The sequence below is a fragment of the Mauremys reevesii genome, linkage group 7 (genome assembly GCF_016161935.1).
Source record: "Mauremys reevesii isolate NIE-2019 linkage group 7, ASM1616193v1, whole genome shotgun sequence".
Lineage (NCBI taxonomy): Eukaryota > Metazoa > Chordata > Testudines > Geoemydidae > Mauremys > Mauremys reevesii.
Window position 1 is genome coordinate 34273763 of NC_052629.1, and position 27703 is coordinate 34301465.

At 43.3% G+C, this 27703-nt stretch overlaps 1 protein-coding gene across 2 annotated transcripts in view; it reads left to right on the forward strand.

Moving 5' to 3' along the window:
- The first annotated feature begins 10502 nt into the window (after window positions 1-10502).
- Window positions 10503-27703, forward strand: part of ATAD1 (ATPase family AAA domain containing 1) — a 36509-nt gene continuing 19308 nt past the window's right edge. Inside the window, exons 1-4 of one of the 2 annotated variants that reach the window (XM_039481537.1) lie at window positions 10503-10673; window positions 22400-22573; window positions 25938-26036; window positions 26486-26606. In XM_039481537.1, coding sequence (XP_039337471.1) covers window positions 22412-22573; window positions 25938-26036; window positions 26486-26606 — 382 coding nt within the window. In that variant the 5' untranslated portion in view covers window positions 10503-10673; window positions 22400-22411. Of the gene's footprint in view, window positions 10674-14838; window positions 15457-22399; window positions 22574-25937; window positions 26037-26485; window positions 26607-27703 lie in introns of those variants that run through there. The other variant, XM_039481536.1, reaches the window with a different exon arrangement.

The window sequence follows — 27703 nt, forward strand, 5'->3', positions numbered from 1 at the left end:
ATCAGCCAAGACATTTTTTAGGTGTGCATGCTCCCTGCAACTGGAGCCAACAGGGAGTTTCGCAAGGGAGTTCTCCAGGTGAAGGAGGAGCTAATACAGCATCTGTGGGGTAAGTGACTGTCTGTAGTGTGTGTTTGTTTGTGTTTGGGGGTTACCTGCTGTGTGCTGAGCTTGTGTTTGTCAGTCTGTTTGTTTGGTTGTTTGTTTGAGGGACCATGTGCTCTGGCTGGCAGTTGGAGGCAGGTTTGAAAGCTCGAAGCCTCTGGTAATTGGCTGAGCCTTAATCAGTGGGCGGGGCATTCACTCAGGCCAGGGCTTTATAAAGCCGCGCACAAGCGACCAGCGGCTGCTAACAGGGAGTTTCGCAAGGGAGTTTAGAAGGGGAGTGGGAAGGAAGTGGGAGTCCCCCGCCGGCCGTAACCCCTTCCCTGCGGCCCCCCCCCCCAAAACCTGTAAACCGAACCACATTCCAAAACTCCTTTCTGTAAACCACCCTTCCACTAACTAGGAGACAATGCAGGCAGAAGCCCAGCAGCAGAGTGGGGGCTATCCAGTTTATTGCGCTGAGTGTTGCATGTATGATTACCTGCCCTGTGGGCGGGTGGCGTATGTGTGCAGTCGGTGCAAGGAGCTCCTGGCCCTCAGAGACCATGTACGGACTTTGGAGGCCAGGGTGGCGGAACTGGAGGAGCTAAGAGAGGCAGAGAGGTATGTTGATGAGGCTTTCCGGGACACTGTAGAATTGTCCCATCTCCACTCAGACAGCTCCTGTGCTGTTGAGGAGGAAGAACGGCCCAGGGAAGTAGGGCAGTCAATGGGAGCAGAGGGAAACCTTCCCATAGTTGGGACCCTCCTTCCAGATGGTGCTGGGGTTGCCTCTCGCACTGAGGTTGCCTCTCCGGGGGAGGGAACTCCAGTTTCTAGGAAAAGGCAGATGTTAGTAATGGGAGATTCGATTATTAGAAACGTAGATAGCTGGGTCTGTGATGACCGGGAGAACCATATGGTGACTTGCCTGCCTGGTGCGAAGGTTGCGGATCTCTCGAGGCATCTAGATAGACTTATGTGTAGTGCTGGGGAGGAGCCGGTGGTCGTGGTACATGTAGGTACCAATGACATAGGGAAGGGTAGGAGAGATGTCCTGGAAGCCAAATTTAGGCTGCTAGGGAAGAGACTGAAATCCAGGACCTCTATGTTGGCATTCTCAGAAATGCTCCCAGTTCCACGCGCAGGGCCAGGTAGGCAGGCAGAGCTTCAGAGTCGCAATGCATGGATGAGACGATGGTGTAGAGAGGAGGGGTTCACGTTCATTAGGAACTGGGGAAACTTCTGGGATGGGAGGAGCCTATACAGGAGAGATGGGCTCCACCTAAACCAAAGTGGAACCAGACTGCTGGCACTAAACATTAAAAAGGTTGTAGAGCAGTTTTTAAACTAGGAGATGGGGGAAAGCCGACTGCTGCAGAGGAGCGTGTGGATCGGACACTGACTTCTCTTAGGGGAGAGTCTGATGATAGAGAATCTCCAGGTTATAGTCAGGAGCAGAGGACTGAAAAGTATAATGTAAGGGCCGGATCAGATGATAAACAGTCACATAAAAAAGAATCTGGCACATCAGAAAAAGGCAGGCTAATAAACAGGGAAAAGTTTCTAAAGTGCTTGTACACAAATGCCAGAAGTCTAAATAATAAGATGGGTGAACTAGAGTGCCTTGTGATAAAGGAGGATATAGATATAATAGGCATCACAGAAACCTGGTGGACTGAGAGCAATCAATGGGACACAATCATTCCGGGGTACAAAATATATCGGAAGGACAGAACAGGTCGTGCAGGGGGAGGAGTGGCACTATATGTGAAAGAAAGTGTAGATTCAAATGAAGTAAAAATCTTAAGCGAATCCACATGTTCCATAGAGTCTCTATGGATAGAAATTTCATGCTCTAGTAAAAATATAACATTAGGGATCTATTATCGACCACCTGACCAGGACAATAATAGTGACGATGAAATGCTAAGGGAAATTAGAGAGGCTATCAAAATTAAGAACCCGATAATAGTGGGGGATTTCAATTATCCCCATATTGACTGGGAACATTTCACTTCAGGACGAAATACAGAGATAAAATTTCTCGATACTTTAAATGACTGCTTCATGGAGCAGCTGGTACGGGAACCCACAAGGGGAGAGGCAACTCTAGATTTAATCCTGAGTGGAGCGCAGAAGCTGGTCCAAGAGGTAACTATAGCGGGACCGCTTGGAAATAGTGACCATAATACAATAGCATTCAAAATCCCTGTGGTGGGAAGAACACCTCAATTGCCCAACACTGTGGCATTTAATTTCAAAAGGGGGAACTATACAAAAATGAGGGGGTTAGTTAGACAAAAGTTAAAAGGTACAGTGACTAAAGTGAAATCCCTGCAAGTTGCGTGGGCCCTTTTTAAAGACACCATAATAGAGGCCCAACTTCAATGTATAGCCCAAATTAAGAAAAACAGTAAAAGAACTAAAAAAGAGCCACCGTGGCTTAACAACCATGTAAAAGAAGCAGTGAGAAAGAAAAAGACTTCCTTTAAAAAGTGGAAGTCAAATCCTAGTGAGGCAAACAGAAAGGAGCACAAACACTGCCAACTTAAGTGCAAGAGTGTAATAAGAAAAGCCAAAGAGGAGTTTGAAGAACAGCTAGCCAAAAACTCCAAAGGTAATAACAAAATGTTTTTTAAGTACATCAGAAGCAGGAAGCCTGCTAAACAACCGGGGGGCCCCTTGATGATCAAAATACAAAAGGAGCGCTTAAAGACGATAAAATCATTGCGGAGAAACTAAATGGATTCTTTGCTTCAGTCTTCACAGCTGAGGATGTTAGGGAGATTCCCAAATCTGAGCTGGCTTTTGTAGGTGACAAATCTGAGGAACTGTCACAGATTGAAGTGTCACTAGAGGAGGTTTTGGAATTAATTGATAAACTCAACATTAACAAGTCACTGGGACCAGATGGCATTCACCCAAGAGTTCTGAAAGAACTCAAATGTGAAGTTGCGGAACTATTAACTAAGATTTGTAACCTGTCCTTTAAATCGGCTTCGGTACCCAATGACTGGAAGTTAGCTAATGTAACACCAATATTTAAAAAGGGCTCTAGGGGTGATCCCGGCAATTACAGACCGATAAGTCTAATGTCGGTACCGGGCAAATTAGTTGAAACAATAGTAAAGAATAAAATTGTCAGACACATAGAAAAACATAAACTCTTGAGCGATAGTCAACATGGTTTCTGTAAAGGGAAATCGTGTCTTACTAATCTATTAGAGTTCTTTGAAGGGGTCAACAAACATGTGGACAAGGGGGATCTGGTGGACATAGTGTACTTAGATTTCCAGAAAGCCGTTGACAAGGTCCCTCACCAAAGGCTCTTACGTAAATTAAGCTGTCATGGGATAAAAGGGAAGGTCCTTTCATGGATTGAGAACTGGTTAAAGGACAGGGAACAAAGGGTAGGAATTAATGGTAAATTCTCAGAATGGAGAGGGGTAACTAGTGGTGTTCCCCAAGGGTCAGTCCTCGGACCAATCCTATTCAATTTATTCATAAATGATCTGGAGAAAGGGGTAAAAAGTGAGGTGGCAAAGTTTGCAGATGATACTAAACTACTCAAGATAGTTAAGACCAAAGCAGATTGTGAAGACCTTCAAAAAGATTGGGCAACAAAATGGCAAATGAAATTTAATGTGGATAAATGTAAAGTAATGCACGTTGGAAAAAATAACCCCAACTATACATACAACATGATGGGGGCTAATTTAGCTACAACGAGTCAGGAAAAAGATCTTGGAGTCATCGTGGATAGTTCTCTGAAGATGTCCACGCAGTGTGCAGAGGCAGTCAAAAAAGCAAACAGGATGTTAGGAATCATTAAAAAGGGGACAGAGAATAAGACTGAGAATATATTATTGCCCTTATATAAATCCATGGTACGCCCACATCTCGAATACTGTGTACAGATGTGGTCTCCTCACCTCAAAAAGATATTCTAGCACTAGAAAAGGTTCAGAAAAGGGCAACTAAAATGATTAGGGGATTAGAGAGGGTCCCATACGAGGAAAGATTAAAGAGGCTAGGACTCTTCAGCTTGGAAAAGAGAAGACTAAGGGGGGACGTGATAGAGGTATATAAAATCATGAGTGATGTTGAGAAAGTGGATAAGGAAAAGTTATTTACTTATTCCCATAATACAAGAACTAGGGGTCACCAAATGAAATTAATAGGCAGCAGGTTTAAAACAAATAAAAGGAAGTTCTTCTTCACGCAGTGCACAGTCAACTTGTGGAACGCCTTACCTGAGGAGGTTGTGAAGGCTAGGACTATAACAATGTTTAAAAGGGGACTGGATAAATTCATGGTGGCTAAGTCCATAAATGGCTATTAGCCAGGATGGGTAAGAATGGTGTCCCTAGCCTCTGTTCATCAGAGGATGGAGATGGATGGCAGGAGAGAGATCACTTGATCATTGCCTGTTAGGTTCACTCCCTCTGGGGCACCTGGCATTGGCCACTGTCAGTAGACAGATACTGGGCTAGATGGACCTTTGGTCTGACCCGGTACAGCCTTTCTTATGTTCTTATGTTCTTAATATGGCTCCAGCGCCAGTGAATAACTTCTGCTCAGACTTTCACTCCTGTTTTGGGAATCAGGCAGAACATCTGTGAGGTGCTGGTGGACATTTTGGCAACAGTATTTGTCCTATCAAAGGCACCCCTCAAATGGGGGCACAGATAGCATCCATGACCCATCTGATGTTGCTCTGGCATAAGCGCAGATTCCCCATATGTAGACTTGAGCTTCTGGAAGACTGACACGAGCACAGACTGATGGGATCACAGGGACCTGGGATGACCAGCAATGGCTCCAGAACTTTTGCATGAAGAAGCAGACATTCTCAGAGCTGTGTGAGCAGCTTGCCCTGATCCTCCAGCATCAGGCCACACACAGAGGGAGGCCATGCCAGTCCAGAAGTGGATCTCTATTGCCATCTGGAAGCTGGCTATCCCAGACTGCTATGGGACCATAGCTAGCCAGTTTGGTGTTGGCAAGTCAACTGTGAGGATTGTGGTGGTGGAGGTTTGTGGGGCAATCAGGACTGTGTTTTTTCCAAAGATTGAGGACATAAACAATGTCCCTGAAATAATTGCTGGTTTTGAGAGAATGGGCTTCCTAAGGTGCGCTGGGGCTATCAATGGCCATAGTGTGCCCTCTGTAAGGAGCACAAGAACAGAAACCACAGAGTACTATTCCATCATTATGCAGGCCCTGGTCACCCACAAAGCAGGTTCATAGGCACCACTGTGGGATGTACTAGCAAGGTGCATGGTGCCAGGGTTTCCTGGAAATCATGACTTTACCTTTAAAGACAAGCTTCACACATTATTTCCTCCAAAGGACATTGTTATAAATGAAGTCACTGTCCCCACTGTTATTCTAGGGTATACCAGGTATTTCCTTCTGCCATGGCTTACAAAACTGTATCCCAGGGGTCTGCAACCTTTCAGAAGTGGTGTGCCGAGTCTTCATTTATTCACTCTAATTTAAGGTTTCACGTTTTAACATTTTTAGAAGGTCTCTTTCTATAAGTCTATAATATATAACTAAACTATTGTTGTATGTAAAGTAAATAAGGTTTTTAAAATGTTTAAGAAGCTTAATTTAAAATTAAATTAAAATGCAGAGCCTCCTGGACTGGTGGCCAGGACCCAGGCAGTGTGAGTGCCACTGAAAATCAGCTCATGTGCCGCCTTTGGCACATGTGTGCCATAGGTTGCCTACCCCTGCTGTATCCTGATCTCAGAGGGCCTGGTCAAAGAAGATTTAATAACATACTCAGTCGCTGTAGGATGGTGGTAGAGTGTGCATTTGGCAGACTGAAATCCACATGGCAGTGCCTTCAAAAGCATTTGAGTGTCAATGTCTTGTGCATTACTGTGGCGTGCGGTGCACTGCACAACATCTATGAGGCCAAAGGTGAGCCATTTCACCAGAAGTGGGCTCAAGACACTGCAGAATTGTTGTAATGGTGCGTGCACTCAGAAAGTACACGTGTCATTACTGGAATAGGATCCACACACATAAGGGAAATCAGAGATGCTTTGTGTGCCCACATAATATGTTTGCAAGGTGACAGGATGAAGGTGAATGACATAGTATAATTATCCCACACTTAAATTATACCCATTTATCCCACAATTTCTGAAGATGGGGCAGCTCAGGAAGATTTTTTTTAATGAATTTTATTATGCATTTTATGAAAACTGTTTATGTACCTCAACACACAGTTTATGGATTACTTTGTTTAATTTTAATTAATTTAACAGAACCCGCTCATGTAGCCTTGTTTGCAAATTAGACACTTTATTTTAAACATGCATGAACATAAAAATTATAGTTTTAAAACTTTTATAGGCAGACCAGCTGTCATGAAGATGTAAAAGACAGTAAACAAAAACTGTGCATGTTAAGAAAGCAAACAAACAAAAGTGCAAAACAGCCCAACTACAGACATTGTCACCGTAGCAGTTTCACTGTTGCTGGAATTGTGTCCTCCCTGTGTTCCTGTTCTCCTTGGCTCTTCTGGTGTGTTTTGCACATGTGGGTTATAGCTGAACAGGTGAGGAGGAATGAACAAGGTACATTTGACTGTTTCACTGTAGTGTTCATTGCTTAGGCCAGCGGTAGGCAACCTGTGGCACATGTACCAAAGGCGGCACGTGAGCTGATTTTCAGTGGCACTCATACTGCCCAGGTCCTAGCCATCGGTCTGAGGGGGCTCTGCATTTTAATTTTAAATTAAGCTTCTTAAACATTTTAAAAACCTTATTTACTTTACATACAACAATAGTTTAGCTATATATTATAGACCTATAGAAAGAGACCTTCTAAAAACATTAAAATGTATTACTGGCATGCGAAACCTTAAATTAGAGTGAATAAATGAAGACTCGGCACACCACTTCTGAAAGGTTGCTTACCCCTGGCTTAGGCCATCGACCAGCCAACCCCTGGATTGTCCAAAAGCTGCATAGGCTGCAGGACTTAGTAGCATTGAGCAGACTTAGTGTGGAGGGACTGGAGCTAGAGCTTGCAGCCTGGTGGCCATGAGAGCAAGCAACCTCTCAAAAAACTCCTGCTGTGCTCTGTCTTCCTCCGATCATGCTCCAGGAATTTTGCTACCAATTTCTTCTCATACTGGGCAGCCTCTCTTTCTCTTTCTAGTCTTCTGTCCTTCTTTCTCTGATAGCCAAGCTGTTCATTGGCTGTGGCCAACACATCCAGCATCTTTTCATCCCTAGCCAAGGGAGACAGAGACAACCACAGGGGATCAATAAATCAATTAAGTGCTGTATTTGAAGGGAAGGGAGTATTTACCCCAGTTAATAAGCTGTAATGTACTCTTTAAAAGAGCTGCAAACTTAATATCTTCTGTGAATGTAGAGCATTCTGACAACTAATTTTTGGGGGCCTCAGTGTGCGGCCACCAGCTCTTGTCTTTTTTCTTATTGTTTCTCTTGCTTTTTTGGTTGCCTTTTTTTTTAGTTTTGCTAGCTATTAAGTCTGCTGTGAAAAGTGATATTAACAAACACACAAATATCACTTTTCACAGCAGACTTACTCAGCCCTGGCAATCCCATGGACAAATTGACCCCTGGATGGGGCGGTGGGTAGAGAGGCAGTGCAAGCCAGGGGCAATGGGATACTAGGGGAGGCAATGGGGAATGGGGTGGTGGGAGCAGAGCCCAAAGCTCCATGGCTGGAGCCTGCCATCCACCACCCCAGGACTGAAGCCAGACCCCACCGTCCCTGGGAAGGTAGGAAACTCACTGCCTGCCTGCTTCTCCAGCTTTTGTGTCTCCAGAGAGGGATTACTGCTTTGCCCCCCCGCCCAATAACCACACAGAAGGCTGTAGCCACAAGAAAAGGCTTTGGTCGCCGCATGCAGCCACTGTGGCCACATTTGAGAAACACTGTGACTGATATGTGCTGTGCATTGCAGAGAGACATCTCTGAGAAGCTTGGAGACCGGAGTTCATTGATTGTTACCTGCTAGGCAAGGTTAAGACTGACAGAGTCTCAAGGAGTTTGCAGGTAAGGAAGACAGACAGGGAGTTAACACAAAGTCTAATCTCTGGTAAAGCTCACTCTTGCTGAGGCAGAGAGGTAACACAGCAGCTCACAACTCTGGCTATTCTCAGCAGCATGCTACAGGTGCTAGCGCTTCTTGTGCAGTGGGCTGTTCCTCAGAACCGTCCGCAAAGAGGTCCTCTGAATATGGCCCCAGGATGTGCTGAAGCTGCTTCAGAGGCATAGCCTGATCCAGGACAAATATCAGCAACAGAGGTATTTTGTGGGGGTTCATCCAGAGGCCGCAGGCTATCTACCAGCGGTGTCTCTGATTCTGGGGTTATAAACCTGCTCAGGAGATTGTCATGCAGCACTGTGGTCTCTGTGTGTGGGACAGTTCCCAGCACTTGATCGAATTCCTCTAGAAGAGGTAGGTAGACAGGGCTTTCCCTGAGATGTGGTTATCATCCATGGTTTGGCGGTAGGCAGTCTTGAGGTGCTTGACTCGCTCCTAGCATTGGTTGGGAGGCTGGTAGATCCCCATTGCCACCAGCCTTTCCAAGATTCTTGTGTGCAGGTGGTCTTTTTCATGCTCTTGCTGAAGCCATGGCTTTTATTCTCTTCACATCACAGATTTACCAGAATCTGGCTGTATTCCTCTGGCCAGCTAGCAGCATGCTTAGCTTAGGGCTCTTAGTGATGGTCATAGCCCTAATACACAATAGGGTTAACTATGTTTACAGTTGAGCAGTCCATGTGGAAAGGAAGGGTTAAAATGCTTAGCAGCTGTATTTGGTCCAGGAGGCTGTTTCCAGTTCCTGGGAATAGAGTGGGAAATTTGGGCATAGAAGGGCCAGGAAACACAGGCCTAGGGGGTCATGGGACAGCATTGGTGGACTCTCTGAACATGAGCTGGGTGACCTGGGCTCCCACTACATCTACACTTCAAAATGAGTGGGCTTGAATCTGCTCCACAACAGGACTCAGGCTTGGACCCATGCCCCTGCAGGCCTGAGTCTTGAGAGGTTTCTGGTGCATTTCAGAAAGCTTCATGTGTGGACAGTAGGTGGGTTTGGGCTTAAACCTGAGTCTAAGGTTTTCTTTGTAGTATAGACATACACCTTAGAGACGCTTGGGTACTCTGGTTGCTAGCCTATGCTGAAGCTCATGCCACCACATCTATACTGCTATTGTTACCCGTGCTAGCTAGCTACAATTACACCTTCACTTGCAGTGTAGATATACCCTTAGTAAAAGGGAGAGGTTGGATGAATCCTCCAGCTTCGGATACCGCTGTGCAGTGGATGATTTTTAATAATATCCAATAATAAAACTATTAACTTTGTAATAAACTACCTATCTTTTCATAGCCAAGGTGAAATAGAATCCCAAGTCAGTCAGTGGCTGTTTTGACTTAGGTATTAACCCCCTTTCCAGCACATGAGAAATTCTAGGTAGGGACACAATGGAGCGACACAGCTCTGTCTCAGAGAAAGGCTAGTTTTAAAACACTGAAGAAAACAAATTAAACTGATGCAAGGACAGACTTATTGAAGACAACAGCAGATAAATGGCTCAAAACCTCAGTGTTTGTGTTCATAACATAGATTCTCCTTTAACTTTTTCTATTTTGTATTATTATTGTTGTTGAAATTATAATATAAAATGAAAGAAAATAGGAAGATGGGATTTGAAGAGAATTGCCTCAATGTCTCAGAGGGAGCAAAATTTTAATTCTTCAATTTATGTGACTTTCATCATGAGATATCCCAATGGGATTTGCAAACTTCTCTATTTTCAGAAATTGCATTATTCACCTCTGAATTGCATTACTAACCACTTTGGAGATGAATTGGGCCAACTGTTTACCAGCACATAGAAACACTATATAGTAATTTAGGTAAAGAAGTGAAAAATATCACAGTAGTTCTCAAATTGTGGTTCATAGAGCATTTCCTGGTTGTCCATTGAGAGCTAACTGGTCAAATGGCTTTGGTTCTCCTGCTCGTTTCCAGCTGCTAAATTACATGAAAAGACAGATAAAATTACATTAAATATTTTCCTAATATTACATTTCTATATAAGCAATTGCTGTAGTTGCCATGGGGATGTAATGTGATCTGGAAATGGAGGGGAAGTGGTCTATATGATCATGAAGGGAGGTGGTTCATACAGTTGTGAATGTGAGAAAAAGTAATACATGAGACAGTCTATTAGTGGTACACGATATGAAAAAGTTTGAAAAGTTGAGCAGTAAAGTGTATGATTTTCCTTTAAAACAAGATTCTGAGCTGGGTGGCTGGGGCTTCTGGCAACATTCCATCAGGATGCACCATGGCAACTAGACAGAAGTTGGGGAAAAAGTCTTTTGGAAAACAACATTCAGATGTGGTGGGTGAGGGGATGGGGAAGGAGCTGGAGGAGAGTCATCTGGGCAGAGTGTGAAGATAAGAGCTACAGTGAGGATCAGTGGACATGAAAAGGACACAAAGTAACCACAAGTAATGTAAAGTAAAAGAATTAAGAGCTAATTGCGGAGTCAGGTTACATGAAGAAAAAATGTAAGTAAGAAAGGAAATTTAATAATTAATTTGGAGTTAACTGGGAAAATAATGCCCAAGTAGAATAAGATACAAGAATAAATAGCAGGAGCTGCCACTGTAGCTTCTTGATGGATAAATAATGTTTGAATATCTTAAAGACCTAGGAAACCAAGGGAAAAAATCTGAATTTCTAACAGGTGTTCGAACTGCAGATAACTGAGGAATAGTGGTCCACATTTTCAGGACTGGCTGTCTGATGCCCAGTGTAGATTGGGGGGTAGGGGAGGAAGAAGAGTCTGCAAAGAAAGCTGTAAGCCACATTTTTATGGCTCCGTGGTCCTTGGGATACTGGGTGCTGATCCAGTCCTGAAGGGCACCTTACAGCAGCTGCAGTTCTAAAAGGAGTTCCATATACTTCTCTTTGAGCAGAAGAATTATGACATAAGGCACCAAAAGTAGAAGGTTGGTGAAAAGCACAATAAATCAGAAAGGTCCTCAGGGCTCCATGAGAGACATGAGACATTAGCGGGTAAGTATTAAAATGGTTACTTCATTAAAAAAAATGAACTCCTAAAGCAAAAGCTTTCTCCCAGTGTAGTTAATAAATAATATACTTTCCACTTATTTATATAGCACTTTCCATCTGAGGATCTCAAAGTATTTTACAAATGTTAATGAGTTAAGCATCACAAGACCCCTAAGTTAGATCTCCTCACCACCACTTTGCCGATCAGGCTAAAGCTGAAAAGATGATTACTAACTTGCCTAAGGTCACACAAGATATCAGGTCAGAACCAGGAAAAGAGCCAAAATCTCCTGGGTCACAGTTCTGTGCTTTCGCTGCAAGACCATTTTTTCCTTTATTTAAATTACACTGAAAGGGTTCCAGTCCGCCTTCTAATAGAGTACTTGTGAAATGGAAGAGTGAAGAGCCTGTGACCTGTAATGACAATTTCATTTAATGAGGTATCTTCCAAAAGTAATCTTTCCATACATATTTGCACTGATCACTTAGTCAAGCTGCTTGCTTTTAGGGTTAGAAACCCAGCTTTTTTTCAGATTTTTAGAAATGAGATTAAGTGTCAACCCACCATTTTCCAAACATATTCAAGGGCATTTTTCCATATTCAGGTAAATCTGAGAATGCAGGTGGCCTACTTACAGTAAAATTGCTCCAGGTTATAGAGATAGAGAAAAGTGAGCACAGATGAATAGTTTGGAAACTGTAGCATCTGGAACCATTTTATGCCTCATCTATCAATCTGCGTTTGTGGGAATTGAGAATTAACATTTCAAACCACACTTCCTTACTTCATGACTGATGAATTCCAGATCTGAGGTCATTATTCCACCCCCAAAGCAATATGGAGATATATTTGTGAAGGTCACACTAAAGAATCTTTGTTAACTCTCACTTATGTTGTCTTTTCAATTAAAAGGTAATAATGAAATATATATTGTTAAGGTTGTAAGAAACATTCCATTGCAAGTCCCTGTTTCCACCTCTCAACTTCTGTCAAAAATGCTTTTTAACTGATACTTCTCATAGTGTGGGTCTGAACAAAGATGAATATTTTTCTGGAAAGTTTGAATAAAACCAAGTAAGTAGGTTACGAGATACATAAGCTATAACACGTTTGTTTGTTCATTATTAATATTAAATATTTGTTCTCTGCTAGAAAAATAGCTTTGTATTACCAAATTAGAATTGTTTACATATGTGGTACTGAGTGTCCCACTTAACGCTAGGAAATGTTTTTAGACTAATACAGTGTTTGAAGTGTTAAACTGTTTTTGCTATGCATTCTGGTCACACAACTATTTTATTATGGTTTTGCTAGTCAGACAGCTATTGTATTATTATTATGCATGTGCTGGTCAGACACCTATTGTTTAATATGTGCACTTTGTTGATTTTACACCTGTTGTATTATGTGGCTGTTAGGTAGGCATACAATGTGAAAAAATTATCTAAGTTATAACAATTGTACAAAATTTAAGATTTGGACCAGAAGAAAAGGCTGTAGTGGGGTAGGGGTATGAAGGAGAGTGAAGGAAGACAAAAATGATTTTCACTAGTTCATCTTTCAGACTTCACAAAGTATTACACAGCAACTGTATCTAAAAGGCATGGACAGTTTTTACTCAAGGCAAGACCTACTCAGACCTTTCTTTTTAGGTTTATTTAGCATATATAACTAACACAGGTTAGTGTATTAAAATCTTAACTTTTTACCCTTACTTTTTTTAAACTAGTAGATGGTCCTGCAGTAAACAGATAGCTGAGGCAGTAAATTAAAAAACAAACAAATGTTTCTTGATTAAGTAGTTTCCTTAAATTTTATATATCACTAGCTATATAAAATCTTAGGGAGATTTGACGCTGTAACCTTCAATCCACTCACATCCACCAAGTTAAACCCCTTCCATAAAAACTATATATATTTTTTTTGGTCAGAAAACCGCAGACATATTTTTCAAGTCTCTTCCCTTTATCAAAAACAGAGAAATAAGGATAATATTAATAATAACAAATGTGCCCAGCCTGGAATTACATTATCAAATAGGAGATGTGAATTTTGGTTCTGAGCCAGCAGGAGATAGAAATACTTTGGGAGCAGAATGCTTCTCCCCTGGAGATAATCTTGTTCTTGACAAGCAACCCCACCCCATCATGCCTAATACTAAGAGTGTCACTGATGGATTTGGGAGTGAACCATACGGACACATTCCTTTTTGGGTGGACGGAGAATCAAAACAATTTGATGTTTTTGAAAGATGGGAGAGTAATGTTAGAAGAATCTGATAGATGACTGTCAAACCTTAGAAGTGAAGTTGGTGACAAACTAAAATACACATTTTCTGTACTTGGAATAAGATTTTTAACTTTTTATTTATTAGGTTATTATAGTTTGTAATCATACAATTATTGTACTTTTAGCATAAAGCTACTATACCTTCACTTGGAATAATATTTCAGTCAATTTTAAATTAGAAGTTAAATAGGGAAAGATCCTCAGCTGGTGTAAATTGTCATAACTCCATTGAAGTCAATAAGCTAAGGATCTATCCCATATTATTTGGGAAGCCGATTTTTAAATTTAATTAATAAAGTGGATAAGGAAAAGTTATTTACTTATTCCCATAATACAAGAACTAGGGGGTCATCAAATGAAATTAATAGGCAGCAGGTTTAAAACAAATAAAAGGAAGTTGTTCTTCATGCAGCGCACAGTCAACTTGTGGAACTCCTTACCTGAGGATGTTGTGAAGGCTAGGACTATAACAATATTTAAAAGGGAACTGGATAAATTCATGGTGGCTAAGTCCATAAATGGCTATTAGCCAGGATGGGTAAGAATGGTGTCCCTAGCCTCTGTTCGTCAGAGGATGGAGATGGATGGCAGGAGAGAGATCACTTGATCATTGCCTGTTAGGTTCACTCCCTCTGGGGCACCTGGCATTGGCCACTGTCGGTAGACAGATACTGGGCTAGATGGACCTTTGGTCTGACCTGGTACGGCCGTTCTTATAAGCCAGATGGCTGAAGCATGCTTATGGAATCCATTTTTCTCCATGTGATAAGACAGCTCAAATAGGATAGGTCCCAGTCTTAAAAAGATTTATGTATCTGCTTAACATTATGAGCATGAGGCACACCAATGAAGTCAATGAGAGTACTTGCGCATAAAGTTAAGCATGTATAAGTGTCAGAGGATCAGAGACATAATCATTAATAATTTATATACCTCTAACTGCTTGTTCTAAGTAGATTAGTTGATCTATATCAAGTAACTTGCATTTAGCTGTATGAAAACATATGTATTGCATTAAGAAAGTAGTATGTATGTTGGTATATAGATGCTAGAACTGAGGACTAGGAAAGAACTGTTGGGAAAGAACATTCCCAGCCCTGTCACTCACTTCCTGTGTGACCTTCAACAACTAATTTTACCTCTCTGGGCCTACATTTTTTAATCTGTACAACGTGGCTAGTAATCCAGGGCGGGTGTGTTCTACATCAAGTCAGAGCTAAATTCCGCAGCGGTTCCACGTACCATTTAAAATGCAGGTCTTTATGCAATTACATATGACAATGAATTATTAAATTATTGCAGCAGCACTTGTACTATTTACATCTGACCGTACGTTTAGATTTAACCGAGTTGTATATTGAAAAAGGCGGAACTGTTGTCGCCGGGAGCAGGAGACTCTGGCAGGCGCGGCTGGGGCACCTCAGGGCGCAGCGGGTAGTGCGGCTTGGGGCTGTCTCAGCGATGGGCCGCGGGACGGCGAGCCCGGGGCAGAGAACTGGTGTCCGAGTCTGTAGCAATTAGCGCGCAGGACCAGGCTGCCGCGGCGGGGCCGGTTCCCCCTCAGCGCGGCGGCAGCGTGACTTGCCGGGGGGGCAGAGGCATCATTGCGCAGCCCAAGGTTGTCGCGCCTTTCGGCGGCGAAAGGGCCTCGGCCGCGCAGCCTGGGGCGGCGCCGAGCGAGCCCCGCAGCTGGGGGCCCATCCGGCCGCGGGTGGCTGCCGTGATCCCTGGGGCCGGCAGCTCCCCCTGGGCAGCAGCAGGGTCTGCGTCGGCTTCCAGCTGTCGGTACTGGCGGAGAGAAGCCGGGCTGCCCGTCTGCCCCGTGCGCGGCCGGCCAAGGCGGAACCTTTGTGCGGGGCCTCCTGCTGCAGGGCTGGGGGAGGGAGTTAACAGGCCCTCGCCGCCGGGGCCGGCTGCTTCCTCTCTTCCTTCCGGCTGGCGCGCGCCGCCCGTGACCCGCCGCCTCATGCTGCCGCCTGGCTCCGGTGAGTGTCCCGTGCGGAGCGGGCTGTGGGGCGGGCCGGGGCAGCGGGGAGTCCCGCACTTACTAGCGCTTCCTGTTAACCCGCGGCTCGGGGAGGGGGAGCGGGAGCGGGAGCGGGACGGTGCTTCCTGCTCGCCACCCACCCACGCACCCGGCACTGCATCGCCGGGGCTGCCCCCGGGCCTGGATGCTCCTTCCCCCGCCCCTGCCGCCCGGGCCCGGTGCTCCAGTCCCTGCCCTCCTGCTGCATCATTTCTCGCCCGCCTCTGTCCCGGGGCTCCAGAGGTCATTCCGGGTCCTCTCCGGGCAGCCGGTGCTGCTTCCGCAGTCAGCGGCCACCTTGCTCGAGAGGTGCCCGCGCTAGTGCCCTTCAGTGACTGGCGATAATATTGTGCCCCTATAGTCTCCTCTGTCTTCAGTTTTTAAAGCACTTTATACTCTGGAATCGTCCCAATGTCCTGTCGCTCCTGTTTTGCAGATAGGGAATTGAAGTCTGTAGAGATTAAATTGGTTGCATAGGTGGTCTGCAGTTGAGCTAGGAATAGACCTGACGTCTCCCGACTTTGCCGCTTTTGTGTTTTCCTACCTTACCCATTTTGGCGTGAATGGACAGTGTAGGCCCACAATGGTGATCAGCCTATGATGTTCACAGTTGGTGGGAAAAATCAGTGATTTAAAAAAAAATGGGATTTTTTAATTTAAATTGGGTGGAATAGATCTGGACAAGGAGAAGTCAAAATAAATGGGAGAAGAGAGGGTAGAAACAAAAGTGAAACTGTTTGAGCAGTGTATTCTAGAAGTCTTGAGGTCTTTCTGAGCATAGCCTTCATTGATTTGAGATCTACTATACCATTCTCTCACTGGAAGGGAAAACCTATAATAGCAGCAGGCCTTAAAAGAGAGACAGTTTGGGGCTCATCTCTTTCTGAATTGTGAAGAATATGTATTAAGGTTATAACAGTGAACAAGAATGCACTTTTATGTAGAAATCCATGATTAAATTGAGTCTTCCTGACTATTGATTTAAATCAAATCCACCCTGATGGGAAGAGTCTACATGTTGCTTGAGAGAATCCTTTAGTTCACCCAAATACTAAAGAAAGGGGTTGGTGCGAGCTCTTCTTTTTTTAGGGTTTCCCTCTGAGCTTCTGGCAAATTTACAGCATGGTTTTTGGATTAACCTGCAATAGGGACTAAACCATACGTAATTGATGTCATCTGCCCTCAGATAGAAATGAAGTCCAGTACCCCAATAATTATTTGACAGTTAGGCCTACTGTTGTTGTATGTATGTTGAGTTACATCTGTTTCCCAGTTATAAATGCCCCCATTTAACACCATCAAGCTTTCTTGTATTAGATCAAAATATTCTGGGTTTAGACTTTGGTTGAAGGTGAACTGGTGATCTCGGGCATGTGTAAAATAAAAACAAAAAGTGGTTCGACAGTTTCCAGATGAGGAGAGGTGAGGGGAAAAATAAATTTACCAATTATAAAAACAAATCTCTCCTTTTTTTTTTTTTTTAAAGTACACTTCTACCCCGATATAATGCAGTCCTGGGGAGATGATAAAAAAAATCTCACTGCGTTATATCGAACTTGCTTTGCTCCCCCCCCCGTTCCTTGTTCCCTGACCGCCCCCTCCAGAGACCCCCGTCCTTGATCACCCCCAGGACTCCACCTCCTACCCAACCCTCCTGTCCCCTGACTGCTCCAACCCCTATCCACCCTCCTCCCCAGGCACTCACCAGCAGCGGCGGGAGGCAGAGTAGCCTGGCCCCAGCCCGCTCCACTCTGCCACCTCCCAGCTGCGGCGCTCCGCTTCCCACTGCCAGTGAGTGCGGGGAGGTTGAGGAAAGGATGCCCCCCGCACTCACCGTGTCGCTGGGGGGCAGCTGGGGAAAGGTCCTGCACTCACCTGGCTGGCGGGAAGTAGAGCGCCACGGCTGGGAGCTGGCGGAGTGGAGCTGGCTGGGGCGGGGCTGGGCTGCTCTGCTTCCCTCCACTGGTGAGTGCAGAGGGCGTCCTTTTCCCAACCTCCCTGCACTCACTGGTGGTACCACTGCTGGTGAGTGCGGGAGGGACCCCTTCCCCCAAACCCCCTTTCCCGAGCAACACGCTAATCCCCTGGGCCACTCTGGGACTGCGGGGCCTCCAAAAGTGCCCTCCCACAGCTCCTGCCCCCAGACCCTGGGGGGCGGGGGGGAAGCCCCTGACCGCCCCCAAGACCCTCCTCCCCTTATCGAAGCCCTCTGCCCCGGTCTGGCCCGGCCCCCTTAACACGCTGCTCAGAGAAGTGTGTCAGAGCTTTACCACCTTGTATGCGAACCTGCCTTATATCGTGTCACGTTATATCGGAGTAGAGGTGCCATAACAGCTGGGAGATAAGAAGCTGAAATTGGCAGGAAAATAGGCCTTAGTTAGAAATGTTTGTAAGGAGTCAGATGAAAAACATGTTTTGATTTGACTGAGTTATTAGGATTAAAATTCAACATGGTTTTATGTACCACTGTACTATTTTTGGTGGTGTACAACTTTTTTTAGCACTTTTTACTGACAGTCTAAACAGAATTGGTATAGCTAATTTAACTGTTCAATGCACATACATGCTTCCAAATGGCGCATGTTGAATGAGCAGTTCTCCTATGGAGCACATTTTTAACATGTATTGGCAGAGTTTTCTATGACCTTAAACCCTTTCCTCATTTACTAAAGTGCACATGCAAAAAGCAGTGGTTCTTTGCATGGAATGTTAGTTTGTGCTACTGTACCTGCCCTCTAGTGTATATCCTATAGTCTTTATATGCTTTTGATATTGGGCAGATTATTTGGGGAGAGTCCCATGAGAGACACTGGATGTTTTAAAAGCAGAGAAGGCATGCTGTAACCTCTCCTCCAATCTTGTGACCTCCTGATGTGCTTGGTGTGGTCTCTGACTCTTTTCAGACAATTTTGCCACAATAAAAAACAATGTTATTATTTTTATATTATTATTATCATCATCGGAAAGAGAAATGACACTATTAGTACCTTTATTTTACATTTATGTAAGAAACTATGTGTAACTTAATGAAGACTTCCATTATAAGCGAGCCAGGGGGCCTGTTTAGGGATTAGGATTTAAGATAGCCAAGGGCTGTATTGAGGTGATTGGTATTACTGTGACAGATTCTGAAGACTTGATTACCAATGATTTTGGCACTCATACCTGCTGATTAAAGAGGGGATGATGGAAAGGGGAGAGGGATAGGCCAATGCTCAAACCACTGAGCTGTTAAACCCAGGGTTGTGAGTTCAATCCTTGAGGGGCCCTTTAGGGATTGGTCCTGCTTTGAGCAGGGGGGTTGGACTAGATGACCTCCTGAGGTCCTTTCCGACCCTGGTATTCTGATTCCAAGAGAAGGTTATGAAGTACACAGATATTTGAGCCCCCTCATTTAATCCATGGTGTACATTGGAGCCATCTTAGGAGGAGGAAATGCCTAAAAGGGTTTGAGGTAAGGTGGTTGCCAGTATGCTTTGTTTTGTGGTAGCAGCTCAGAGGCCACAGTTATGGATCAGTCTCCATTGTATTAGGTACTGTAGCAATAAAACAAAAAGATGCTCCCTGATCTAAAGAGTTTATAATTTACCAGGAAAATATAGCAAATGGAAGAGACGGAAGGTCCTGAATAAAAACACTCAGCTTACATCTTGAAAAGAGGAGCATTTGCTCTTGCAAAGATGTCCATGGAGAGTCAATTTTTTTTATGAGAAGATAAGCAAAGTATATCTTGGGAGAGCAAGAGAAACCAGAACAGCTGCCCAGTTTTGTATGCTTGTAGAAGGCTCTTGTACAGGCAGGTAGAATGGTGCAACAGCAAACAAAATTAAAATAATTAAAATGCAGCCATTGGACAGACAAAACTTTCTTAGAGCAGTTAATCAAACGTTCAACTCTTTCTCAGTGAACTGACAGAAAAATCCACTAAAATACATTGGGCAAAAGGTCTTAAAATACACCTCTACCTCGATATAACGTTGTCCTCGGGAGCCAAAAAATCTTACCGCGTTATAGGTGAAACCGCGTTATATTGAACTTGCTTTGATCCACCGGAGTGCGCAGCCCCTCCCCCCCCGGAGCACTGCATTACCGTGTTATATCCGAATTCGTGTTATATCGGGTCGCGTTAAATCGAGGTAGAGATATAGTTTAGAAAAATTAACAAAAAAGCTAGTTTTCAGTTTAAAAGCTTTTCTTACAGTGTAGTATTTCACTGCAAGTGATTTGATCATGCAGGGATTGCTAAATAAGCATCTTATTGGAGATTCTTTGGGGTTGACTGATTATTTTTATGCCCTTTGCTTCAACAAACCAAGTTTAACAAAATCAAACTGTCTACATGATTCTAATGAGTTAATCTCCTAAAAAGGCAGGCTTTATCTCATGTGTAAGTATATACTTGGAAATTTAAGAGTAAAATATATTCCTAAAAGTAAAGATGACTTTAAAAGAGTTTAAAAAAAATTGTTTTAGTGATCAGTATTAGAACATGTTAGCCAGCTCTAGCAGTCCTCGGGTAGGCATTGAACTGTAGTGTTCTTTTATTGCGGTCTGCTGAATCCATGTATGGCAGTCACGCAGAACAGAATGGCATCACTGTCTTAACATGAGTGCAGGATCTTTGCATGTATGACTGAATAGCAGTTAGCCAGGAGAGGAAAAAAAATAAGGGTACTTTGGTTCTAAATCATCCAGTTTGGCCCTGGCTGTCAGCTCAGTTTGGAACTCAGCCATGGAGCAGCAGAAATGGTTCATGTTGCTAAAGGATCTCTTACTCCGTCACCCGAGACCACTGGTCTCCCATTTTTTTATACTCAAGATAACTTTTTGAATTTAAGGGCAACCCAGGATCTTCCCTGAGGCACCCTGCTCCCCAAAGGGTGCCCTCCCATTGCTTGCTCTCCCCTACCCTCACTCTAACCGGGTTGGGGCATGAGTTTGGGAGGGGGTGCGGGCTCTGGGCTGGGAACGAGGAGTTCGCAGTGTGGGAGGGTGCTCTGGGCTGAGCCTGGGACAGGGGTTGGTCTGCAGGAGCGGGTGAGAGGTACAAGATCTGGGAGGGTGTTTGGGTGCAGGAGGGGGCTCCGGGTTGGGCCAGGGGGTTGGGATGAAGGAGGGGGTATGGGGTGCTGACTCTGGGAGGGGGCTCAGGGCTGGGGTTTGGGGTGCAGGAGGGGGTTTGGAGTACTGGCTCCAGGAGGGGTTGGGGTTACCTCTGTCAGCGGCGCCGCGAGGCTAAAGGAGGCGCCCTGGCTGTCATGGCCCCACACCGCTCCCAGAAGGGACCAACGTGCCCCTGTGGCCCCTGAGTGGGGAAGGGGGATATGTGGCTCTGCGTGCTGCCCCCAAAATTCCCATTGGCCGGGAACAGGGAACTGTGGCCAGTGGGAGCTTTGGGGGTGGTGCTTGCAGGTAGGAGCAGTGCCTAGAGACCCCTGGTCCCTTCCTCCAGGCTGCGGGGGCGTGCTGGCTGCTTCCAGGAGCGGCGTGGGGCCGCGGCAGGCAGGGAGCTCTGCTGCACTGCAGCGGCCAGAGATTGCGATTGACTGGAAGAGTCCCCAGGATCAACAGGTTGGTGACCACTGCCCTAAAAAGGAAGGCATCAGTGGTTGAATGAGGCTGCTGAAAGTTTTCATACTTGAGACCCTCCTAGTTCAGTAGCACATAGTCCTGGTCTACACCTAAAAACTACATTGACCAAGCTACCTTGCTGAGGGCTGTGAAATTTTGCAACCATGTGATGCCATTAAGTTGAGATTTCCTTCACGGGAGAAGCAGCTCGGTCAACAGAATAATTCTTTCACTGACCTAGCTACCGCCTCTCGGGGGTGGATTACCTACATCGATGGGAAAAAACCCTTCTGTTGATGTAGGAGGAGTCCACACACTCCAGAATAGCTGCAGCACCATAGCTGTGCTGCTGTAATGTAGACATAGATGGTATCCCATAGATGGTATCCTTCCACTGACCCCCAGATTCCAAATCTGATTATTATTTTTTTTTAACATGTTAGGACCAGGAGAATTTATTACTTCTCCATATGGTGTCACACGTCTCCATATGATGGAGACTGCATCGCCTAAAGGAACTTTATCAAGGGATAAAGGTGGGCTTCAGAGAAGCCAACAATAGAAAATACTGTAGTTAAGTCTGCTACAAAGACTTACAACCTTCTGGGGAACTCTACAAATCAAGAGTACAGATGTCTTGTAATGGATCCAGCCTACAATTCTCTACTTTCTAATACCCAAATGTGGACTACAGGTCTTAAAAATGTGACAATGAGACACATACAAAAGTAGTAGAGGAAGAAGTTTGAAATACTGTGTTATATCTTTCTTTAACAGGCAGTTCTTTTCCTTGTCTTTTTGAGTCAACATTTTTGATGTTGTTAAATCACAGCAATAAAACAGCAGGCTTGAATAGGAATGGGCTAAACTTGGAACTAAAATGTGGCATGTTCCTATTAGTAAGATATTGTATGGTTGAAAGGAAGGCAAAATTTTTAGGAAACAACTTTTCAGAAATGAGGACTTTCTTGAATACATTAAAATACAGAAGCAAGGATTCAACTGGTTGTCTTTTGTACTCTAACAGAGGTGAAAATGAAACCCGATGTTGACTAAGCATTTAACCCTTTCCATTCTAATTTTTGTGCTTCTGTTTCCAGTTTGAGGATGATCATAAGTTTACATATTGTCAATCACAAGTGTGTCCTTTAGTTGTTTAGTTCCAGATTTAACTAATTAGTTTAGCAAGAAGTTACATATGCGCTTGTACCACCACTGTAAAAATAGTCTAACTGTTACATAAGTGGATAAATATTTCTAAAATGTTTTTTAAAGAAAATAAAGTGCATATTTTTCGAGGCTAAAGCTTTTTTCTTCTGACTTCTGTTTAGTATTAAATCAAAATGGTTCATGCTGAAGCCTTTTCTCGCCCCCTGAGTCGGAATGAAGTTGTTGGTTTAATTTTCCGTTTGACGATATTTGGTGCGGTAACTTATTTTACCATTAAATGGATGGTAGATGCAATTGATCCAACCAGGAAGCAAAAAGTGGAAGCCCAGAAACAGGTAAGACCAAACTTTCAAATTTTTTTGCTTTCTAAGAGCACTTTTATACAAACCACTCTGTATATGCACAGAAGCCAGTTCACCAACTGCTGAAGCACATTTAGGACAGGGATTGAAAGAACCCACTCAGTAGAAATGAGTGGGAACATTTCTCTGGCAGGTATTATGGCCTAAGCTGTCGATCTCTGCAAAATTTAAACTTTAGTTTAAAATCAACTTTCTAGCTCATATGGTTGTGAAAACCTTCCAAACGTAAAGTGATGCAGTGTTGTCTTCCTCAAGTCTGCAGACAGCTACAGTACCTTTTATGCAGCTAATAGCTTTGCTTAATTAGCAGCAGGGTGAAATTAATACTCTATCTCACTGCTGCTGTTTAAAACTTTGTGAGCAGCTGTAAAACTAAAGAAACAAACAGTCTAATTCTCTGGTACTGCTGCAGCTTTGGGGGAATTTGAGTTAATATAGGCAGTCATAGCAGATGTAGGATCAATAGGAAGAACAATAAGAGGCCAGTATGGCTCCATCAGGAGCTCTTTACCTGAAAAAAAATCAAAAAGGAATCCTACAAAAAAAGTGGAGACATGGATGAATTGCTAAAGAGGGGTACAAAAGAATAGCACAAACATGTAGGAATGAAAACAGAAAGGCTAAAGCACACGAGTTACACCTATCAAGTGACAGAAGGCAATTAAGAAGAGATTCTTTAAATACATAGGAGCACAAGAAAGAATGGGGAAAGTGTAAGTCCTCTACTTAGCAGGAAAAGAAGAGCTAATAGATGACATCAAGAAAGCTGAGGTGTTCATTGCCTACTTTGCGTCAATCTTCCCTAAAAGGTTAATGGTGAGCAGATACTCAACACAAGAAATATTAACAAGGGAGACTGGATGCAAGCCAAAATAGAAAAGACCAGATTAGAGTATTTAGATATGGTAGATGTATTCAAGTCGGCAGAGCCTAATGAAATTCATCCTAGGGTACTTAAGGAACTAGCTGAAGCAATCCAGGAGCCCTTAGCAATTATCTGAGAGAACTTCTGGAGAACGGATGAGGTCCCAGAAGACTGGAGAAGGGCAAACAGAGTACCTATCTTTTAAAAAGGGGAACAAAGAGGGCCCAGGGAATGACAGAGCAGCCTTACTTCGACACCTGGAAAGATACTGGAACAAATTATTAGACAATTAATTCATAAGCACCTGGAAGATAATGGGGATAAAGAATAACTAACATGGATTTGTCAACACATCTTGCCAAACCCAACCTAATTTTGTTCCTTGGCAGGCTTATTGCCTGGTAGATAGGGAGGAAGCTGTCTATGATATGTCTTGATTTTCATAAGGCTTTTGACACAGTCCCACATGACATTCTCATAAGCAAAGTATGGAAATGTGATCCAGATGAAATGATTTCAAGATGGGTGCACAACTAGCTAAAAGAGTAGTTATCAATGGTTTGCTGTCAAATGGGAGGGGAGGGCGGCGTGGCATATCTAGTGGTGTCCCGCAGAGGTCAGTTCTGGCTCTGGCACTAGTCAATATTTCCATGAATGACTTAGATAATGGAGTGGAGAGTATGCTTATACAATTTGCAGATGACACCAAACTGGGAGTGGTAGCAAGCACTTTGGAGGACAGGATTATAATTCAAAATGACCTTGACAAATTGGAAAATTGTTCTGAAATCAACAAGATGAAATTCAGTAAAGACAAGTGCAAAGTAGTTCACTTACCAAGGAAAAAAATCAAATGCACAACTCCAAAATGGTGATTAATTGGCTAGCTGGAAATATGCTGAAAAGGGGTTATAGTGGATCACAGGTTGAATCAACATTGTGATGCAGCTGCAAATTAATCTATTTCTGGGGTGTATTAACAGGAGTGTCATATAAGACATGGGAGGTAATTGTCCTGCTCTACTCAGCACTGGTGAGACCTTAGCTGGAGTATTGTGTCCAATTCTGGGCACCACACTTTAGGAGAGAATCAGGAGGAGAGCAACAAAAATGATAAAAGGTTTAGGTCAGGTTTCCTTTGAGGAATGGTTAAAAACCTGAGCATGTTTCTTCTTAAGAAGATTGGGGGGGGGGGGGGGAAGAAAGAGCAGGAGCAGATCTGATAAGTCTTCCAAGTATGTTAAGAGCTGTGTTTAAAAAAAAAAAAAAAAAAAAAGGCGGGGGACGACAGTGATCAATTGTTCATATCCACTGAAAATAGGATAAGTAGTACTGAGCTTACTCTACAGCAAGAGAGATTTAGGTTTGATATTAGGAAAAACTTGCTAACTAAAAGGGTAGCTAAGATCTGGATTAGGCTTCAAGAGGTTGTGGAATCCCCATGATTGGAGATTTTTAAGAACAGGTTGGACAAACACCTGTCAGGGGTGGTCTAAGTTTTCTTGGTTCTGCCACAGCTCAGAGGGCTGGACTTGAAGACTTCTTGAAGTTCCTTCCAGCCCTACATTTCTATGATTCTCTACAGCAGCTAAGATGCTCTGGACAGGAGGGAAGAGACAGAGACAAAAGCCTTCTCAGTGGGTAGAGTGGTTGGAGTTTTAAATTTCGGTCACCTACTAACCAGAGGCTGATAGTCTTCAAGCAGAATCTGCCTATAGCACCCTAGTAGCAATCCCACATCCTCCCCATTCCCGGTACTTCTGGGAAGCAGTGGGGTAACCTGGACCTGGCTATTTAATTTCCTCCCTCCTAAGATTCTTGCATCTATCTAAAGTTTAGTCTTTTGATTAGTAAGTGGTATAAATTTTTCAAGCCCTGGTTTAAGACGGGAAGTGAACACTAGCATATCCAACTGCAATTTTGTATTTTACATAGTGCCTTGGTGCAAAGGACCTCTAGATAAATGGCGTATACTTACCCCATCATCTTGGCCAAACTAATTAGAGTTAACTCCCTTCATGGGTTCTTTGTTTGATAAGAAGTGGTCAGGACCACTCTCCAGCATCATTCTCCAGTTCCCCATTCCCAGGCAATGGGAGCTGCGGGAAGTGGTAGCCACCACCCATTAATGTGCCAGTTCTGAAGGACTGAGACAAAGTAGGATTTTTATGCCTTTTCAGTCTTGGATGTGTCTGCTGTGAGTGGCACTCAGAGTATTGTCTATGTAATTTTTTGATGTGACATTTGTCAGAAATGGAGACCATTAATTAGCTTCACATAGGCCACTGAGTAGATAGACAGTAATGCCTTTTTTATTGCAAAGGACTCAAGCCATATTGAACGAATGACTTCCTATCTCGTTTCTAGCTCCTAACTTCCAACCCCCAAAATAGCAACTGCTTAAAGTCTGGTTTTAAACTATTTAACCATTTTCTTTTTCTAATGTTCATGGCTTCTGTTCTCTCTTTCTAGGCAGAAAAACTAATGAAGCAGATTGGGGTGAAAAATGTCAAGCTTACTGAATATGAAATGAGCATTGCTGCACATCTAGTAGACCCTCTTAGCATGCATGTAAGACACTATATTCACTGCTAATTTTCCTTTCATTATTCCAATAAGAAGTTTGGAACTTTATGTATGTATAAAATAGTGCAACATTTGATACATGGAAGCTCTTAATAGTGTCATTGGTAGTCAAATCTATCCTTCAACTAGGAATGATATTTTCATAAATACAGAACTTTGAAATTTTAAAAGCTCATCATTGTCCCAAGTGGAAAATAATTTTCTACCAGGAAATCTTAACTGCATCATAGAGAGAAACCTGCATTTTCCTCTGCATTTTGTTACATTATGTATAAAAATTAAATTTACATGGATTTGAATATGAGATTTCACACTGCCTTTTGTTGTTGGTTTAATGATTCCTTGGAGGCCATCTAGGAATCAGGGTTATGTTTGCTGGCTGTGGGTATGATACATACATTAACTTTTTTTCCAATACTGTTTTTGTACATCAGGTAACCTGGAGTGATATTGCAGGTTTAGATGATGTCATTACAGATCTGAAGGACACAGTCATTTTACCTATCAAGAAGAAACATTTGTTTGAGAATTCCAGACTCTTGCAGCCACCAAAAGGTAAGGAGAAAGCATTCTAGATCAGGAGTTCTCAAATTGGGGGTTGGGACATCTTAGGGGGACGCAAGGTTATTACATGGGGGGTTGCGAGCTGTCAGCCTCCACCCCAAACCCCACTTTGCCTCCAGCATTTATTATGGTGTTAAATATATTTTAAAAGTGTTTTTAATTTATGGAGGGGGTGCCGCACTTGGAGGATTGCTATGTGAAAGGGGTCACCAGTACAAAAGTTTGAGAACCACTGTTCTAGATATATCTTGTCTGTGGTTTCTTTTATTAACAAAAATTGTAATGACTATCTAGGACAAAAAAAATTATTTAAAATTTATGCTTTCAAGATGACTGTTCCAGACAAGTTGGGTATTATCAATAATAGCCTTGTGTTAAGGAGAAGGGTCAAATCACAACCTGATATTTAAAGTGTAATTCCTCAGAATGGTATTTTTCTATCACCCTAATTATGAGGATTAACATTATACAATCACTTCTTGCTTATTGCCTGAGGCTTTTTATTTCTTTTGTGAGATGGCCATTTGTTTATGTTTAGTCTAAGATCTTTGCACTACTTCACAAACGGTCTTCAGTTATTATATAATGTCGATTTTTATTGAAGTCATATCCATGCATGTTCTACCAATCCAAATACACATTTCCAAGAGACATCCAACTTGTGCATTAATTCTGGATTTCTGGTGGTGGGTTTTTTTTGTGTGTGCTCTTTACATTTAGTTTTGTTCTTTTTGCTGAGATCAGATATAGCTCTATGGTATATGCTAGGAAATGTTTTCACACTTTGATAAGGATACCAGTGCACTGATAGAAACAAAGGCCTTAAATGAGAAGATTTACTGCAAGCTAATTTTGCAGGTCCCTTTTGACCCGGACCCAGATCTCCAGTAATCCAGGCAATAAGGGAATGCAAGTGTGACTATGTAGACCCTTCCTCCCTCCTTCTCTGGTGTTTAGTTACATAAATTCACTGCCAACTTAACACAACCTAAGAGAGAAAAGGTCAAAAACCTGCTCTTATTTATAGTGTTGTAAAGTTGAACTGTCTCCACTGAAGTTCTTAGGTCCAAATTTTGCTTTCATGTACA